The 19889-nt window shown below is 48.7% G+C and overlaps 1 protein-coding gene across 11 annotated transcripts in view; it reads left to right on the forward strand.

Moving 5' to 3' along the window:
• LOC127010449 (band 7 protein AGAP004871-like) overlaps nucleotides 1-19889 on the forward strand; it is a 215819-nt gene that overhangs the window by 191063 nt on the left and 4867 nt on the right. For 4 of the 11 annotated variants that reach the window (XM_050884625.1, XM_050884620.1, XM_050884622.1 and 1 more), the window contains exons 6-7: nucleotides 7353-7514; nucleotides 8369-8534. In XM_050884625.1, coding sequence (XP_050740582.1) covers nucleotides 7353-7514; nucleotides 8369-8534 — 328 coding nt within the window. Of the gene's footprint in view, nucleotides 1-759; nucleotides 858-1488; nucleotides 1587-2530; nucleotides 2629-7352; nucleotides 7515-8368; nucleotides 8535-9681; nucleotides 9804-16090; nucleotides 16200-19889 lie in introns of all 11 variants that reach the window. The other 7 variants (XM_050884629.1, XM_050884628.1, XM_050884619.1 and 4 more) reach the window with 5 other exon arrangements.

Raw genomic sequence — 19889 nt, forward strand, 5'->3', positions numbered from 1 at the left:
TGAGGTTCTTCAGTCACCGACGAGTGGCCTAAGACTACCCACATGCTGGCCTGAAGACCACCCATCAACCTGTTCTCTAGATTACCTCTCCAAAAAGAGGCTAAAAGATGAGTTCCGTGGGCAGCATGAGCCAACACAAGATGGCGCCACTACAAACGCTCGCCTGCGCCAGAACTCACTGGGCCGACCATCAGGCCCCACTGGAAAAAAAGCCTACCGACGCAGGCCGCGACGTAAAAAAAAAAAAAATATATATATATATATATATATATATATATATACACATATGTATATATATATATATATATATATATATATATATATATATATATATATATATATATATATATATATATATATATATATATATATATATATATATATATATATATATATATATATATATATATATATATATATATATATATATATCAGCTTTTACTTCTTCCACTGCTTATTTCATGTCCTCCTTATGATTATTCATTATTTCCCATTATCATAAGTACATTAACATAAAGAGTCTTACTTCCCTTTCCAAGCTATCTAATTTTTTAATACCTTATCATACTTTTCATCATTCCCTCATAGTGTATCCACATTTCCGTCAAGGTAGTATACAAGGTCACACTCATCCCCACCACCCTAACGAAACACTGATCCTCAAAATGCTCAGTTAAGACTCGTGTTTGCTCCACCACAAGCCCCGCCACACCGAGCCGTTCATATTAATGGTCATGTCATTCATCCCTCGCCACACAGATTTTGTCCAGAGACTCGGTCACGGTATCCGTGGATGCTGTCGTTTACTACAAAATCTTCCGACCTGTTGATTCCGTTGCAGTGGTAACAGATTTTAGGTGACTACTGTGGTAATGGCCCTTCCGTCACCTCTTGGTGTTTTGTCACATCACCATCACTTATTTCACCATTTGTCCTGTTAATCGTCACATTATTTGACGATCTTTGCGTGTTCACTGCATTTTGAGTGTTTAGTTTGTTTCACCGTGTGGTGAGTGTGTGTGTGTGTTTGTGTGTGTGTGTGTGTGTGTGTGTGTGTGTGTGTGTGTGTGTGTGTGTGTGTGTGTGTGTGTGTGTTTGAGAGCGCGCCCATTATGCTTCGAGAATGTGTGTTTTCTTTTTTCATTGGTCACAGTCACATGCAAAATTTCATGTCTTCATCATCAAAGGACTTCAGGGTGTTCAGCCCTTTATCACAGAGGCTCCTCCCCTCACCATAGATCACTGCGTATTAATCTTATCACCTGAGGTTCCTCTTTAACACATAACGTCAGTCACTCGTCACAGGCTTTCTCTTCATCCCTTCTTAACACATTCTCATCCCACAACACCGCTCATTCACGGTTCCACATCAGACAGGTAGGCAACCCCTCATCCCAGGTACTCCATACGGTTCCATGTCACACAGGTGCCTAGCCCTTCACAGGTACTCACCCTCACCACAGGTCCCTCACCGTCCTTGTCACACAGGTACTCTCCCGAGACTCAGTGACGGTGGCTGTGGACGCTGTGGTGTACTACAAAATCTTCCGCCCCGTAGATAGCGTAGCAGTGATCTCTGACTATAGGTGACTACTAAGGCGCTGGCTGACGACGCCTCCCTCACCCACACACCCACACCTCGGCGTCATCCACACTCCTTTATACCTGCCATCAGAATATTAACCACTACTAACTTTTTGTTCCTTCCCACAAATCACTGCAGCCCCTTGTTATCTGTCCGTGTATACTATGTGTGTGTCACATTGCTGCTGCTCTGTTGTGTGCAATACTAATTACACCTGAGTGTCTGTGTATGTGCGTGTGTGTATGCATCACGTATTGTTAAGCACTGTGATGATGATAGTTGGAAACTGTTGTTGATGATGATGTTGATGGCGATAGTGATGGGGCTGTACTTAATTAAGCGTTCCGCTTGCTGGAGTTCGAGTGAGTTGGTGGCAGTACTTGTTTGCCGCACCCTCCAGCCCTGACCCACCACCAGTACATCCCTGTGGCTTTGTCGTCATTCCTCCTCCGCGCTTAGGAACCTGCTGCCCACACCCTCTAGATTCCTTGGGGTGCCCAATGCGACGCGACGCGACGCGACTCTCAAGGGAATTTAATATTTTATTTTCACCGGAGTAATTTTCTACTTACTCTCACCCTTTGAACAAGTTTATATCAGTCTTCGCTATTGCTTTATATTTGTAATAGTCAATTAGTGTTGGTATCACACGACCGTCCTTGTTTTTGTCTGAGGAGAGCAGCGAAAGGGCTGCGGCGCCTCGGTGGCGGCGCACAGCTTCGGCGGTGACCTTATGCGACACCCTCCACCCTGAGGAAGGGAGGCGGCGCCTGTGTGAGGCTGCGAGGCCGGGGCGCGAAGGGAGAGGCGTTCAGTGGTCCTACGGACGCCATTAGCAGCGCCACGGGCGGGCGGGCGGGCGGGCGGGCGGGTTGAAGCACGGGCGGGAAGCTGAGGTGTGTGGCAGCCTCCCACCACAACAAATGTCGTCCGTCCCCCACCCAGGTGCTGACACACGACTCGGTCACCGTGGCAGTGGATGGCGTCATTTACTTCTCCATCAAGGATGCTCTCAGGGTTGTTACCGCTGTGGCCGACTACAGGTATAGAGAGAGAGAGGCTGCGCGAGGGAAAGGATGGTGTATGCGCATGTGAGAGAGAGAGAGAGAGAGAGAGAGAGAGAGAGAGAGAGAGAGAGAGAGAGAGAGAGAGAGAGAGAGAGAGAGAGAAAGCTCGTTTTACCTTGCAAGGTTTACTAGCCTGTCCACTTGTTTACTTACGAATGCGGTTATGCACGGATTACCTAACTCTCCATCATCACTACTTGCTCTTGTCTTGTGGGCTGACGAGGTAGACTGTTGTGCCTGTCCTCTCAACCTCTGCCGGGCGGCGGGCGGCGGGGGAGGCTCGGCCCGCCCCGCCCCGCCCCGCTCGCCCCGCCCCGCCTGGCACAAGTGTTTAGGCTAAAGCATCGTGTTGGTTGCCCGTTGCACCCCCAGACTAAGGTATGTCAGAGCTTTTTCCATTATTATGCAGAAGGAACGAAAAGAAATGTTTCTTTTCAGAATCACTACATACACCGTGTCAGCTTCATTCAATCTGGCCACTGAAATGGTTTGCCAAAAATGTTATAACAAAACCAGAATACATTTTATCGCATGCTGAGTCTTGCCTCCCAGTTGAGAGTTGCATCATAGTGACCAGACCTCGTGAGTTTGATTGACTGCGTAGCTTCCGCTGTGTTTTTCTCTCCATGTCATTCAGTTGTGGTGATCAGTGTTCACGGCCGTTCAATTTGGAGCCAAAATTCACTGGCGCGCGTTTTTTTTATTTTTTTATCCTGAAGTTCAGGATTTTTGTGAGATATTTTTGTTTTGCCTCGGCGGCTGCGGAGCGTTTTGTCCTCCAGACGGCCGCGAGGAATTTTGAGTCAGTGACGTGAGGTATTATAAAAATAATGAAGATGATGATGATGATAATAATAATAATAATAATAATAATAATAATAATAATAATAATAATAATAATAATAATAACAACAATAATGATAACCATGGCAATAATAACGATATAATTTCCTACAGTAGTAACTCTTGCAAGCCTTGGATGTAAATACCTCGTGTGCACAGACAGCTACCCGTCTTGCCCTAATTAGTTCTAAGCTAAAGCAAACACCAACGTAATTAAAGTCTTGATTAAGATAAGTATAAATAAAAAGTTATCAAAGCTAAGCATTTTTTGTGCTCCGTGAACTTCATCTAAACTCCACTTTAAAACAAACTCATAAATATTGAATGCCTAAATAACATCAAACTCTTAAAGCTTATGTGATAGTTAATTAAAATACTAATTAACATCCCCGAGACTAAATAAAGTCCTTGCAGCTTCATGCTAAATAATATCTAAGTGAAACAGGGCGGTCGGTGCCACGGAGACCTTGTTGTAGTTGGTGTCGGAGGGACGCCTCTCGCCCGCTCCCAGGGAGCAGCGCCGCCCCCCGGGGCCGCGGGTATGCCTGTGAGGGCGTCTCTCGATTGAGTCGCATTGTCGCCGGCGTGCGGCTACGGCTGCTTCCCATTTTCTGCTGTTCATTTGTTGCTCGGCGCCGCCCTCCGTGGATGCCTTCGTGCCCGACACGCCCTGCTGCCGCGTTTTGTTTTACTCTACTTCACGTAGTGATGGTGGACTGCTGTGCCCTGGCGTCCTTCATTCTCTTTTCGTTCTTTCTTCTCACCCTTCCTTCCACCCTTTCTTCACCTCCTCGCACACCCTCCGACGTCTGGTTATAAGAGACAACCCTTAAAGTAAAGAGCACTAAAAAGCAGAGACAGACCGAATGTTTCTTAGGATGCCTCTTCCCTTACTCCCTTGCCCCGTGGCTCCAAGACTCTTTCTTACCTCGTCATCATCACTTTACCTGTAGCACTGTCTCTACCCAATTCCCTCCGGCGTCTTTCGGCCCCGTAGTGAGTAGTGGGGGGGTGCGAGAGGTCAGGCTGATTGCCCCCCTTCGCCAGCCCCCCTTCTCCTGCACGTCTTTCGGTCAGCTCATGATGAAAGAGTTTTTCAGTAGATGGTCACACAGACCTCTAAGGCTTACGTACATGTGTGTTTTTTCCTCTAGGCGTACACACTGTCGTTCATTAAATTTCTTGTTAGGCGTACCAAGCATGCAAGTGGCGCACGGTTGTGTATTCTAACACACACACACACACACACACACACACACACACACACACACACACACACACACACACACACACACACACACACACACATTTGTACGTGATGAATTTGTTCACACGTGTTGACATGTATTTTTCTTTTTCATTTTTTTGTCTGTGTGTGTAAACTGCATAGGAGCATAGCTTAGGGCGCCGTGTGATGAAAGGTGGTTATTTCCTGAACGGCGTGAGAGCGTGGAATTTACGTTCACACACACACACACACACACACACACACACACACACACACACACACACACACACACACACACACACACACACACACTGCACGTAAATAAGAAGACAAGAAAAAAACCATCACAGAGAAAATAGGAAAACAGTTAGAAGAAAGGCAACATAACACCCACCACTCGTCGCGGGTCAGGAAGGACCAGGCATGCAGCTCCCCCCGACACACGACCCCCCTCCCCTCACCAACACCACCGCCCCGCTCCCTCCCCTCCCGGCAGGGAGTGAGGCCACAAGTGATTTCCATCTTTGTGTTGCCGGGCAGGTCACTTACTGTCGGCAGGAGGAAATTTACGTAACCACTTTTTTTCGGGCACCAAGTTTGTCCTGGGCGCGAATACGTATGATTTTTTCCCATATTTACTTGTCTGCAACCGAATGATTTTGTGTGTTTTTTACATGATTTTGTTTTGTTCTGGTTTTTGTTTTGGCCTTTTTTTCATTCTCTCAATCGCATCGTCGCCATGGTTACTAAGGTTGAGGTCAGCCCCCTCTGCATGGTGTTTTAAAAGGTGGCATCTTCCACACACACACACACACACACACACACACACACACACACACACACACACACACACCAGCAAGGAAGCCACGCCTACGCCCCCTTCACGCCGTCCTGGGAGGAGAGGTGGTAGGTGCCCTGACCTGACACCCCCACCGAAGGCTACACACCCCAACCCCGCTGCGCGCTCCACCCCGCCGAGGGAACCGCTGGGCATCCGTGTGCTCGAAGCGAACACCACACACCACCACACTACCACACGCCACCACCACCACACACCGCCACCACTGCCACACACCACCACCACTACCATGCCGATATCACCAACGTCACCACCACACCATGATTAATACCACCACATTACTCACCACTACCACAACCCAGTCACTACCACCACACACCACCATTGCAATTCTACCACCATCACCACCACCACCACCACCACAAAAACAACAACAGCCACGTTACAACCAAACAACCACTAACCTCCACCACCAGTTGAACAAGTACCAACACCACCGACGCTGCAGCCACTACCAACACAAGCAGCAACAGTGAGATAATAACACACACACACACACACACACACACACACACACATCCTGACCCCGGATTCTCAAAGGGCCCACCAAGACTCCCTCCGCCTCCTCCTTGTTCTCGTTCTTGTGCCACACTTCTTCGACACTTCATTAGACGCTGAGTCACACAAAGACTTTCTCCTGCTTGAAGATTTATTTTAAGACCAAGTGCAGTTTCCCTCCTCTGTAGAAGATACGAGGAAAGTTGTTCATCTTTTTTTACTTTAAGGCTTTTTTTGGCCTCTTGCTAGAATGAAACACGGAGAACATGTGACTGATGATTTTCGTTTAGCTTTTGCAGCCCCCAAACCAAGGAAAGTAACTAAAGAGTAATGAGAATTTATTAATTGTATATTACGACACGACTTGCTTGCTCTGTAATGTGTATTTCTCCCCCACCTCAGGCGCCACACTTTCAGAATTCGGTGTCAGAATGTTACCACGAGAACACTGTGTCAAGCACCACCCACCGTGTGCAGAGAGAGAGAGAGAGAGAGAGAGAGAGAGAGAGAGAGAGAGAGAGAGAGAGAGAGAGAGAGAGAGAGAGAGAGAGAGAGAGAGAGTTTGGCCATCAGCTGATTTTGATTATTATAATATACCAGAGAGAGAGAGAGAGAGAGAGAGAGAGAGAGAGAGAGAGAGAGAGAGAGAGAGAGAGAGAGAGAGAGAGAATTTTTTTGCCATCAGCCGAATGTGGCTATTAGGCCGCGAGAGAGAGAGAGAGAGAGAGAGAGAGAGAGAGAGAGAGAGAGAGAGAGAGAGAGAGAGAGAGAGAGAGAGAGAGAGAGAGAGAGAGAGAGAGAGAGAGAGAGAGAGAGAGAAGCATCGCGCTGCATGACAACTGTACTTATGCATGACAAACGCATGCTGCTGAAAATGTGTTAGAACTTTCATTCCTTATAGATAGTCTTCCTTCCTAACAGTACTAACAATATACGAAAGAAGAATAGTCCAACCCAATTTGTACTTAGCCATCAGATGTTTTTTTCCCTCTAGCATGTCATAAATTTGTCTTAAGTGCAAGTCAACCAGTCAAGAGTTTGTGTGTGGGGCAGAAGTTTCTAAGACCACTTTCTCTTTTGCAAACATTGACTTCGTAGCTTCACTTGCCACTTGAGAACACTAAAGATTCAGAGACCCACGGAACAAGTAATATTCAGTGAAGGATCCAAGATAAAATAACGTAAAGTCCAGCGAGGATCATAGTTGGGATAGGTTTGTGCCCCGTACCCCCACCCTTGCCTAAGCTAACGCCCCGCCGCCGCCGCCCCCAGCCACTCCACCCGCCTGTTGGCCGCCACCACCCTGCGGAATGTGCTGGGTACACGCAACCTGGCTGAGATCCTGAGCGAGCGTGAGTCCATCTCGGCCACGATGCAGAGCTCGCTGGACGACGCCACCGACCCCTGGGGCGTCAAGGTGGAGCGCGTCGAGATGTGAGTAGCTGTTAGTGGAGGGCCTCGCGCCGACATTCCCTTGTTCCCTCGTTCCTTTTTTCTCAGATGATTGGAGCACGTCTCTTACCACTTCTTACATGCCCAAGATGTGACTTATTGGCTGTTTCCAGAGAGGATAATACATCTTAAGTGAAGTGGAAGGAAAATAAAGTAGTCTCGTGTGTGTGTGTGTGTGTGTGTGTGTGTGTGTGTGTGTGTGTGTGTGTGTGTGTGTGTGTGTGTGTTCTTCCCTACCTAATTGCTTTGTACCCAATTGTATATTTACAGGACTGTAGGCTAGTATTGTCACGATTATGAAATAATTTTGTTATACACATCTTTAAATTTCTGAATGCTACTGACACAACTTTTCTTGGTAGCTAATTCCACTGATCAGCTCTGTGTGTGTGTGTGTGTGTGTGTGTGTGTGTGTGTGTGTGTGTGTGTGTGTTTACCTAGCTGTGATTCACAGGGGATGAGCTCCGTTCGTGGGATCTCCTCTGTCTCAGTCATTCAAATTTAGCTTTGTGTGGGGAGGAAGGCAATTGGCATGATGCATTTCACACCATTTTCCTGACCAAATTAATTGTGAAGTAAGGATATTTAGGAATTCAGTTATAACAACTCGTGAAGGCGCAACAACAGCATAATTACGTCAATTATTATCACCTGCGCGCGCCTCCCCTACCCCAACCACGACCCCCCTACCCCCGTCCGCCACCGCCACCGGTCAGTCTGCGCCTAGAGCACTGTGGGGGTGGTGGCCACGTGTGTCGTGTCCTCCGCTGGTGTTGTCTTGTTACATTGTGTCAGTACTGTCATGGGCCGCTTCTCATGCCCGCCGCCCCTCGCAGCAAGGACGTGCGGCTCCCGGTGCAGCTGCAGCGAGCCATGGCCGCCGAGGCCGAGGCAGCGCGAGAGGCCCGAGCCAAGGTGATCGCCGCCGAGGGTGAACAGCGAGCCTCCAGGGCCCTCAAGGAGGCCGCAGATGTCATCAACGAGTCCCCTGCAGCACTCCAGGTAATTTCCTATTTATCTCACCGTCTTGCCCCGCCCCACCCCGCCCCTCTCCAAATTGCTTTCCCTCCTCTTGCTCCCACCCAGGCAGATACCTCCCTCCCCCTCCCTGTCTTCTATGGCCATCTGCCTTTCACTCATTAATGTAGTAAAGTTGTTCTTCTACACCCACACTGCCGCCCGCCCCTCTTCGCTGCCCCTGCCCCTCCCCTTCGACCCCCCCTTCCTCGTGTGCCCTTGCACCGTGTGGACTTGGAGGCGCTGCCACTTGTCCAGAGGCGCGGGGCACACACTTTATTGGGGTGGGCCCCGGAGAGTAACTTATGAGTACCTTTGTTTATAAAACTGTTTTACCCTACTGGTCGGCGCCTGGGCCAGAGTAGTCATGAGGGAAGTCCCACTGCCAGGCAAGGCGAGGGCAGCGAGGCCTGGGCAGCGGCGTCGCCACCCACTTGTCCAGCTGTCGCCTATAGTCTTTTATCTGAGTGTTACAGCTTCACGCTTCTGTCTCCTAGAGTGGGTGAGGACGCTCGCCTGCGTGTTAGTGTACATCCCTCCCACAGTCCCCTCTACACCTTCCCCCCAGAGTATCCATGTGCGGGTGTTGGATGGCTGAGGTTTTGCAGGTACACACATCTCTCCGCCCCACACGGAGGTGAGGGGGAGAGTCTGCGGGCCAGCCAGGCGCCGCGGGCCCTTGGCTCTGAGCGGCAAGGAGATCTGAGGCCGTGAGGAGCAATGGCTAGGGGCGCTTCTCGCCCACCTCAACCTGCGCCTCGCCCCTCTTTGAAAATTTTCGGTTCTTATCAAGGAAATGTCCCTGAGGGAGGAGGTCTGAGCATCGCCTGGCGGGGCGACGGACGGGGTGACAACCGGCCACCGGCAGCCTCCGGGCGCGTTCCAGTGCCTGGCGTCGTGGGATCAAAACCCACCACCGCCACTGCCTCGGCTCGCCCCCATCGCCCCGCCCTCGCCCCTAGCTATCCTCCTTAGCTTCTGTAGTATATCAGTGCCCCCTGCCTCCTGGCTGCTAGCCCTGGACTCCCCCCCTCCCTGCCTCTCGAGCCCGTCTGGACTTGAGTCAGCCCAGAACAGCCCCGCCAGCGTCTGCAGTACCTCGGGTGATAATGGTGTTCGTCCCTTATTCCAGCTGCGCTACCTTCAGACGCTCAACGCCATATCGGCAGAAAACAACTCGACCATAATATTCCCGCTGCCCATAGACGTCTTAACGCATATGATACACAGAAACAAGGAGGATGATTAAAGCAGGTACAATGGCTTATGACTTCGGTGGACGATGCTATGGTAGTCCGGCCTCGGGCTCTTGGTCTCTCCTCGAGCGGGAGACTTAGTGGCGTTCCAAGTGCCAAGTGTCTCCTCCCCTGCCTCACTCCTCACTGTGCCTTCGCTGTGTCTGTCTGTCTGACTGTCTGTCTCCGCTTCCGTCTTTGTCTCCGCTTTCGACTGTCACTGTCCGTGTCTCTCCGTGTTAGTCTGTCCGCTAGCGGTCCCCTTTATTCCCCCTCACCCCCCTCATCCCGTCTCTCTCTCTCTCTCTCTCTCTCTCGTGCAAACACTTCTTTATGAAGGACACAACTTGCCCGCCACCACTGATAAGAGATTTGACGAAATGGTGTCACACTCCCACATATACACCACCAATTGGCTAGTCAGTAACTTGATCCCATAATTATGCTAGTGGAGCGGCTTCTAAAGACAAGTCTTGAGGTGAAAAGTAGTCAGTAGTCATAGAGTCTCGAGGCGCCCCAGCCAGTCATGTCCACCGGAGGCAGGTCAAACGTAGACACTTAGAAGCTTTGTACAGTTTGGCTGTCGTCGATATATCTAATGCCTGACTGTGTGACTGTAGCAGACTGTTTACTGACCCCCATGGAGCCCTGTGCGCCCCTATGCCCCCTCCCTCCCCCATGTGAGGGGAGGGGCACCCCATCCCCCCCCTTCCAGGGTCGCTGGGACATTAGGCCAGGGGGTCCCGGGTGCAGGGCCTGGCTGTGCTGGCCGCTCATGTTCTGCCTGGACGACGCCGCCCCCTGGCTGTGGCCCGCTCAGGGCGAGGCTGCCAGATGTGGCAGAAAAATAGTTTTGGGGATCACTTCCAGACAGGTTTCCCTGTGATGTGAAAATTATATCCGCCGTGAGCGTGAATAATTTTTAAGCTATCAGCCACATTGGTAAGCCTCGTCCGCCTAGCGGCGGCGGCGCGGGCCGCCGGCCGGCAGGTAGAACGCCAGCACACCAGCCCCAAGCCCTTCCCTTCCCGGTGGCCACAGTGACCCATGGGAGACCATTGACCCAATCTCAGCAACCTACAAGAGGGCATAAGCCCACATTAGCTCCTTCTATAAGGGTGAGTCGCCTGGAGCTGTTCGGGAGAAATGTTCGCCGCGGAACAACTGGAGTCCGCTGGTCTCCTGAAGGCGAGGTTTATCTCGATCCTCATCCCCAGCAGCAGAATGATGGGCCGGCGGCCACCAGTTGTTCCGTTGGGGAGAGCAGAGCCTGGGTCTGCCGCTGCCGCTGCAGGCCCCGTGGGCTTCTGGGTCAGGGTCGTTGGGGCGAGCGCCACACCCGCCCTGTCACCCAGCCCCACCCAGCCCTGACGCAGACTCCTCAAAGGGGAAGGTTCCCGTCCCTCGCCGCACCACTGGCTCGGCCAAGCCTCTCCCTCTCACCTCCCGGGATGGCACTCGTCCCTCCCCCACCAGCTGCAGACACCCTCCCTTCCCCTCCCCGGCTCATCCCCTTCTCCCTTGAGGAGCTGTGCTTTGGGCTGGGTTGCAGCTCTTCCCGCACACTCGGGCGTCACTCTTGTATCAGGATCACGAAGCTAAACCATTGTATATTTTCTATACAGCTATATTATATATACTCTATATTGTCTTGTGAGACCAGTCTCTGCGTCAATGGCGATGCAACAGCTCTCCCTTTTCTCTCAATATTAATGATAAGTCAGACCAGCATGCGTAAAGTGTGACCAGTCCCGGGGAGTGCGCGCAGGGTGACGGCGGGGCGCCGCCCCCCATCGGCCACGGTTCTGCCGTCACCCCGTCGCCACTTTTCGCATGTTATGCTGCCATGCCGCTGCCCCTCAGACCCTTTTCTCTCAAATTAACCCCGCTGCAAAATTTGACACATAAACCATAACTAGCATGATGAAAAATACACACATCTGAATGTCAATAGAGTCCAGCTGTTGTTGGAGTGAACTAAAGCAATGGTTTGTGCCTCATTTGGCTTTGCCTGAACTGAAGGTTGCATGGCGTGTTCAGAACTTGTCCCCTCCACCCCTCCCTACCTACCTCACCCCCTCCTTGTTCATCCTCGCAGTAACAACTTGTGTAGGGATCTCCTGTCATGTTTTCCCTCCCTCCCACCCTCCCCTCCCCTCCCCTCCCCTCCCCTCCCAGCCCCGCCTCACCCCTCGCTCCCTCCACACCCCAGACCTGACATGACCTTGTGAGACCTCGTTGCTCTTTCCGCGGCGCCGTGCATTGTTGACGTCACCGCCGAGTCGGTGGAAAAAAAGAAAAAGAAACCAGTCACTCAAACTCAGGAGCCACATTTAGCTCGTGCACACGACCTTTTAATTGATTCTTGGGGACGAACTTCTAACAATGAATAGAATTGTTCGGGACTTGACCACCGTTCCTCCATTCGGATACGTGCTGAGCAAAAGTGACACTCTTCTCGTGCAGGAATCAGCTTTATATATCTTCAGCACGCTCATCTTTACTACTTTTTTTCTGCTATACATGTCGTTTAAAACGTTTATTTAGATGGTCATGGTGGACAAGTTATTGATGTAGTGATGTGATGAACCAAAAAGATATGCAATTCCATGTTTGGGTAGGAAGGGTTGGTGGGTACTTATTAGAATGGAGGAGGATGGACTGACTTTGAAAAGAAGTAGTAAGAGTTATTGGCTGATAGGGTACGAAGAGTGGCTGACTAAGAACCCAGAAGGTTGACAAGCTTCAGAGACACGCAAGATTAGCGTTATTAAAGGATATAAGAAAAATAAAAACAATCGTTTGGTGAGTGGTTGAGCAAGACATGAGGCGATATAGTGACAGTGATTCCTTCCTCTAATGCTTACTACACTACCCACTGTAACCAGCCATAACATCCACCAGTTATTGTTTTCCTCCCGACTTCGAGCTAGTGACCACCAGCCAGCGACCACCAGTCAGGTGCATGGCTAACCTCCCGCCAAATAGTCGTTAATCGCGCATGTTAGGAGGGGGACGAGGCGGCGCGTGTCCATCCACTGATCAGTGGCGTGCACTCCAAGGAGCTTACCCACCAGGTTTAGTCACATGAGAAATTGTAGGCACGTCGGAACGGTACGTCAGATATTTTTTCTTTCATTAATAAATTAGTGTCACAGTCACTTCCGCCGTGGAGAGAGCAACACAACGTTCCAGCATTTTTTCTTTTCTTTTTTTTTACCGAACCGCGAGATCGACGGAGCCAAACATACCCTTCGAAAACAAAAGCGAGTCCTACCTGCTGTGTTTTCTACGTAAATATTTTTTCTATCGTGGATGTGTCGTGGTAGTGTAGAGGCAACTGCCTATGAGTACAGGTTGCCCAAATAACCATTGATGTTTTCTCCTTGAAGGGATGAGACGCTGTACATATTTCAGCATGATGTGATTACCCTCACTGGCAGTTGCCGCTGATCTGCCAACACATTCATGTTCACCATTTCCACCACAACCACCACTACTACCACTACCTCCTCTCTCCTACTCCTCTACTCATACCTCCACCACCACACCCGCCCAGGCCAGCACGAGGGTCAGATGCCCACTCAGAGGGAAAGAACACCTCGCCTGACTGTGTGGCTCCCCTGCTCCCCCTCCCTGCCCGAGCACCCCTGCACCGCACCGCCAGCACCACTCGGGGTTCTGGGCCGCGGGCGCCTTGGAACACTGCCGCCAACGCCCTCGTTAATACTTACTGGGGGAAATGTAAACGCTGACAATGAAAATATTCTTCATAGCTTTCATGGCGTGTCGCGTCCACGCCCGCGCGCCCAGAATTCTCGAGCACCACCGCCTCCGTGCCCAGCGGCGGCCGTGGGGTGGGGAGGTCCAGGGCAGCCCTCCACGCCCCACCCGCCCTCGCCCGACGCCTCTCATCCACCCAGAGCCTAGGAGGTACCGGCACCTCGCTCTGCCCTCGGCATGGCCCTGTGTTCAGTAGAGAAAACGCTCGCCACCTACTCCTCTAGGCCAATCGGTTGTGCTTCTGTAAACTGTGCTGCGCTGATTGACTGGACCGGGGAGCGCCAGGCGATGTTCCTTAACTGAACTCAGGGAATGCCTTGCCCCGTCTCGTTACTAGGAGTCGTCAGTGATTGTTTCAGGACATCTTCCCTTCACTCCCCCCGTCCCCCTGTTCCTGTCTCATCCCTTGTCCTGCGTCACAACCCTCTCCCAGCGTCACTCCACCGTCTACTCCTTCCTGCCCCAGCAAACCCGTTAACCCTCACACTCACACACCCAAAATCACGAGCCCCAGTCCCCCACGTAACACACACTGCCCTCTTCCACACCTTCCCATTCCCTGCGCCACACCATGGCCCTCGGTCGTACACCCCCTCCCTCTGTTGCCCCTCGCGTCTCTAGGAAAACAGTGGCCGCGTCGCCTTCGTCCTCTCCGTGATCGATATGCTGCCACTATTTCGGGGATTGTGTGGCCGTGTGCGTGTGTGTATATATGTGCGTGCGTGTGTCACCTGCCTGGATACGAAATCATAGTGCTCAGAGAGAGAGAGAGAGAGAGAGAGAGAGAGAGAGAGAGAGAGAGAGAATTACAATATTAGTTTTTTAAGTAGAGACAACTTGCTTAATAAATGTGGATTGTTTGTACGCCATAAATGCACATCAGAATTTTTTGGCTATTCTTTCGCTCGTTCGTGAGGAAATGACCCTTAAAATAATAATAATGAGGATAATGTGGAAAATAATAATAATAATAATAATAATAATAATAATAATAATAATAATAATAATAATAATAATAATAATAATAATTATGATAATGTGAAGAATTCATACTTGCTTCATTATCTTTAAAATATGAGTCACGTCCGTGCGGAGGCAATTTAATTATACATTTTTCCCTAATTATTTTGTAAACAATAACATTCACCTTGCATGGAAAATCTCAATAAATGAATACTATAAAATTTTGTATTCTAGCAAATAAAGGCCGGTCCTCGGCGGCCACAGTAGTGCTGCCGCTTGTAACGTAGTTCACCACTCAGTAAAACTTCACTTTTGTCCTCCCAAGCTTTTTGCCTACACACGTTTGTCTTTGTAGTGAGATGCCCATCTTTGCTTTAGATCGTCCACCTACCTAACCATCCACCCTCACCTTCGTAATATTGAAAGCGCGCGTGCACACACACACACACACACACACACACACACACACACACACACACACACACACACACACCTTTTTAACCCCCATACCGTTGTGCATGCTCCTGTGTAGTGTCCGTATCGCGTCTCTCCTCAGCTATTCCTGTTGTATCGTAGTTCCTTGTCTTATCAACTTTCCCGTTAAGACTGACTAGTAGGTCTCAAGACCCTGACTCGTTAGCCCTTCGAGCCACACTTGGGACCTCCAGCTGGGAGTAAGGGTTCCTGGTTCCCGCTCGTGGCAGTCACCTTTTTCTCACTAGCCACGTTGATCCCACTTTATTTTGACATGTCGGTCACTCTGATGGCGATTTTCCTCCACCTAATTTTTTCAGCATAGTTTAATTTTCATTTTTGCCCTGATGGTTTTGTACTTTTACAGAGTTTATATTTCAGTATTTGCATTGACTCCTCAGGGAATTACGAGGAAAACTTGATTCTGGGGTGCCGGCGTGACGCGTGAGGTCACTCACCCCTTTAATTTTCATATTGTTGTACCGGAGCTGGAGGACGAATTTCAGTCATAGTTTGTGGCACTGTTATCAGTGAAGAGCAGACTATGGAGAAAAATAACCCCCTTCCCTGTTGGTTCAGGGGTCGATTCCTATAATGATGTACTTTAAGCAAAAGGTACCTGAGATGCATTAGTATTTGCACTAATGAAAATATCCTCACTACGTTGATTTTGTTTTATCCTTTCCCCCTTTATGATATGTAATGATATACAGATAAATAAATGTATAAATAGCATGTAACTGGATATGACACGGATCTAGTGTAATAATAGCCGTTGCCTGCGCCACGACACGGCTGGAACATGTATTAAAAGGCCTCAGCTAGCGGCGTGATTGGACGCGGCTGTAACATGTAGCAAAACGGCCTCCCTTGCGTTACGCTGATCCAAAAGGAGTTCAGGTCGAGGCGTCACCTGCACAAGCGGCCCCACCAACTATTCCCCGCGTCTGATTTGTCTTGAACATCGACAACTCAGAAGCCTCGAGGACCAAACCATGATGTTCCAGATATTGTGATTGTGTGCGTATGTGTGCGTGCGTGCATGTGTGCGTGCGTGTGTGTAACTCTGCTCTCTCCCCCCAACAGCTGCGATACCTCCAGACACTGAGCTCCATCTCTGCAGAAAAGAACTCTACTATTGTTTTCCCGCTGCCCATTGACATCATTAACTATTTCATTAAGAAGGATTAAGAAGGTACAAACACCCTCCCCACTTGACTTTGCTGCTGGGGCCATGCAAGGTCAAAGGTCACGCTCTTTTGTGGAGGATAATATGTTTTTTTGTTGTTGTTATTCCTGATCATTTTATTTAGTTGTTAGCTACTGCTACTACTACTACTACTACTACTACTACTACTACTACTACTACTACTACTAAAACCATTACCAACACCAACACCACAAGTACTACTACTACTACTACTACTACTACTACTACTACTACTACTACTACTAAAACCATTACCAACACCAACACCACTACTACTACTACTAGGCTACTACTACTACTACTACGACTACGACTACTACTACTACTACTACTACTACTACTACTGCTTCTACTGCTGCTACTACTGCTGCTACTACTACTACTACTACTACTACTACTACTACTACTACTACTACTACTACTATGACCACCACTACAACCTGGAGAGAGTAAATTGTGGTAACCCAGATGTCACACTGGCTCTGTGTCCCGGGGTAATGAGTCCTTACAGGCTCAAGGGCTGGTGGATTTTTGTTGAAGGTCACCCACAGATTACACAGAAGGAACTATTATTTTATGACATATATTGATGTCATTAAAAGTCTGATTACTATTTTTGTTGTAAAGAAATATTACAATTACTGGTGAAAAGTTACAAAATACCAGCCCACAATCACTTGCATGCTGCTCCACAAGATCCCCCGGGCCACATCCTCTCGGAATTTCAAATAAACTAACCCAACTTGACTTTATCCAAACTGACTTAACTAGGACAATAGACAGCTAAAGGATGGCCTATTGTTCATAAATTATATGATTGTGTAATTGCCTGAGGCGTGGAGAAGATCTCCAAAAGGTCTTAAGCATTGTGGTACCCTTTGACCTAGTTCTAGTGTCTGTCTCTTGTTTTGGGGGCTCGGGTTTGAATCCAGGCGGGATGTTGAGAAAAAGATTTATCTCCTGAAGATATATTTTGTCATGTGCTCCAAGAAGTGGAAATACGCCCCCTTCCCCCAACAGTATACTCATGAAATAGTAGCCTCACCCAGCACCCACTCCCAGCCTGCTCTCCAAAATGCACAGGACAGCAATGTTATAATGGCAGCTTGTGAGTAAACATTACTATGTATGATGTGTATTGTCAGAGTAATTTCTTTGTTTGAATTTGGGATGGGTCTCATCCACACCAGACATCACTGAATACTGGTAAGTAAACATAGTAAAGGTCAACATTTGTATATGAATATTGTGAGTGATCTTGAACAAAATGATACCCAAGGGCTAATGTGACAGAGATGAGCACTGAGGCCACATGCAGCTTAGCATATGGCCCCAACTTTACCTCTACCTTACTGCAACCACAACCACTTGTACAGAATTAGAACTTGGAACGTTACTGTGTTGGCCGCCTACACCAGTCAATCATCCTGCAACAAAAAAGCGTGACCTTGACCTCCGTATGACCTTTGTGCTGCAGCAGGTCAACACCAACACGTAGCCCCACCGTGTCGACACTGCGTCTTAACTTAGCCTCTTACACGTGCATTTGTATTCTCACCTGTTTTTTGAGAAGACGGTAACCACACCCAGCCTTGTATTAATAAAATAACCTTATCATACCAAACCACCACTACCACTTCCTCTTCCTCCTCCACCACCTTCTTCCTCCTCCTCAAGTTCAAAGTGTGGCGTTTTATTAACTCAAGAGGTTGGGCACTTGCTGCTATATAAGCTGTCAGTGTAGCCTTCTTGTTTTGTCACTCATACTGTGGGTGTGGATGTGGGTGTATGTGTGTAATTCACCTCACCTCTTGGTCTGCTGCGGGTCTCTCGAGAGACAGCCAGCCATTCCCCTACGGAAGAGCACAGATGCTCGTAGTACTGATCTTTGGGTAGGACTGAGACCACTCACACACATTGTATGTGTGTGTGTGTGTGTGTGCGTGTGTTGGCATGGCTCAATGTGATAGCTTGTAGATAGATATGAAGGTTGGTTGTAATAGAGCTTACTATCTTGGTTTTATATTTTGTTTAGCAAGGAGAGAGAGAAAAAAGTGTGAACGTGTGTGTGTGTGTGTGTGTGTGTGTGTGTGTGTGTGTGTGTGTGTGTGTGTGTGTGTGTGTAATTTCATCTGCCAAAATGTAGTATTGGCCAGCCGTCCCCTTCATCCGCACACCCATTCAGCCAGCCAGCCATCCCTCACCTGTGCTTCTCTAGAGTTGATAACTGAGCCAATAGTTTGTGTAGCAGTGCCTTGTTAGTCTTATGAACTCCTCGCTGATGACACAAAGCCGGTAAGTGATGGAGTCATACGGTCATCTCTCACGAAGGAGTCGTCATCATACTAGTCTATGCCTTCCTTCATGTATACAGAGCAGCCTGGAGTGTGTCTGTATGTGTATGTACATGTGTGTATAGTCACTTCAGTGCTACCATCTGACAAGTTTATTTATTACAGGTTAGTCTTTTTCCAAGGCTGATGTTAGTTGTAGTGGAGAGGATTTGGGGGATGAGTCCCATGAAGAGTAAGGAAGGAAGGAAGGAAGGCTGGCTGGCTGAATGAGCCTAATGGGGCTTGAAGAAAAGGTAGAAACAATAGTTACAAGGGAGATAGACAAAGTAATGTGTACAGGTGAGGGTGTTAGTGGTGGCAAGGTTAGGCAGAACACTAACCAAGTTGCCTTGCAGTGACAGTAGGGTTTAGCAATAGCACTCCTAGTTACCCCGGGGTGGCGGGTAGCGAGTACAGTTCATGACAATAATTAGGTACAATATAGTAATGGTAGCAAAGCAGAATGACTCAAGGTATTGTCTTAGGAGTTTCAGGAGCCACTGATCACTAACCACACTTGGCGGAACATTGAGGCCCTTCACTGCACCATTTTTTTTTCCTGTAAGGTACAGTAACCACCACAATTTCACCAATCAGTATCAGTACTATGTCATGTAGTACTTTTGACATGGAGTATAATGATTTTTTTTTACTCCTATTATTACAACATAATCATTGTATCCACAGCAAACATTACTTTTATGGGAAAAAGCTACCCCAACAAAAACAAATGCGACCACATATTTTCAGCAACTCGACCACCAACCTTCCTACAATTTTTCCTTTTACTGACCATCACCCCTGTCCATTTCTACCTCCACAACCTTCACCCACAACCTGTTAGCTAATACCACCACCACCTCACCTCCACTAATCCATAAAGGCAGCCCTGTTATCATAGTTATTGGTTTCAGGCCATGAATGCTACACTTAACCCTCCAAGGTTTTTACTATTTTTGTACTGAATCACCAGACATTTTTTCCACATACTCTAAAGAGGAGAGAAATATAGAATAATAATGTAGAGCTTTATACTTCAGGTTTTCATGTAACAGATTTTTACAATGGAAGGCTATATAATAGTACACATCAGGGAGTGCACACACGAACCACTGCATGAGGGTCATTGTGTGTTCATAATGTGAGGGAGACAAAGTAGGCATGACAACCCTACCCCCAATATTGCTCTCCCCAGCCCAAACACCCTCCTCCCAAGTCCCTCTGGCAACAATTTGAATTTGTTTGTTCTGGAGCGTTTCTGGAGCATTTTGTCCCCCCTCCCTCACCTGCACCACGACGAGTCTCTCAGCGTGGTAGGCCCCTGTTCTGCCACATGGCTGCT

The sequence above is a fragment of the Eriocheir sinensis genome, chromosome 43, assembly GCF_024679095.1.
Source record: "Eriocheir sinensis breed Jianghai 21 chromosome 43, ASM2467909v1, whole genome shotgun sequence".
In the NCBI taxonomy this organism is placed as follows: Eukaryota; Metazoa; Arthropoda; class Malacostraca; order Decapoda; family Varunidae; genus Eriocheir; species Eriocheir sinensis.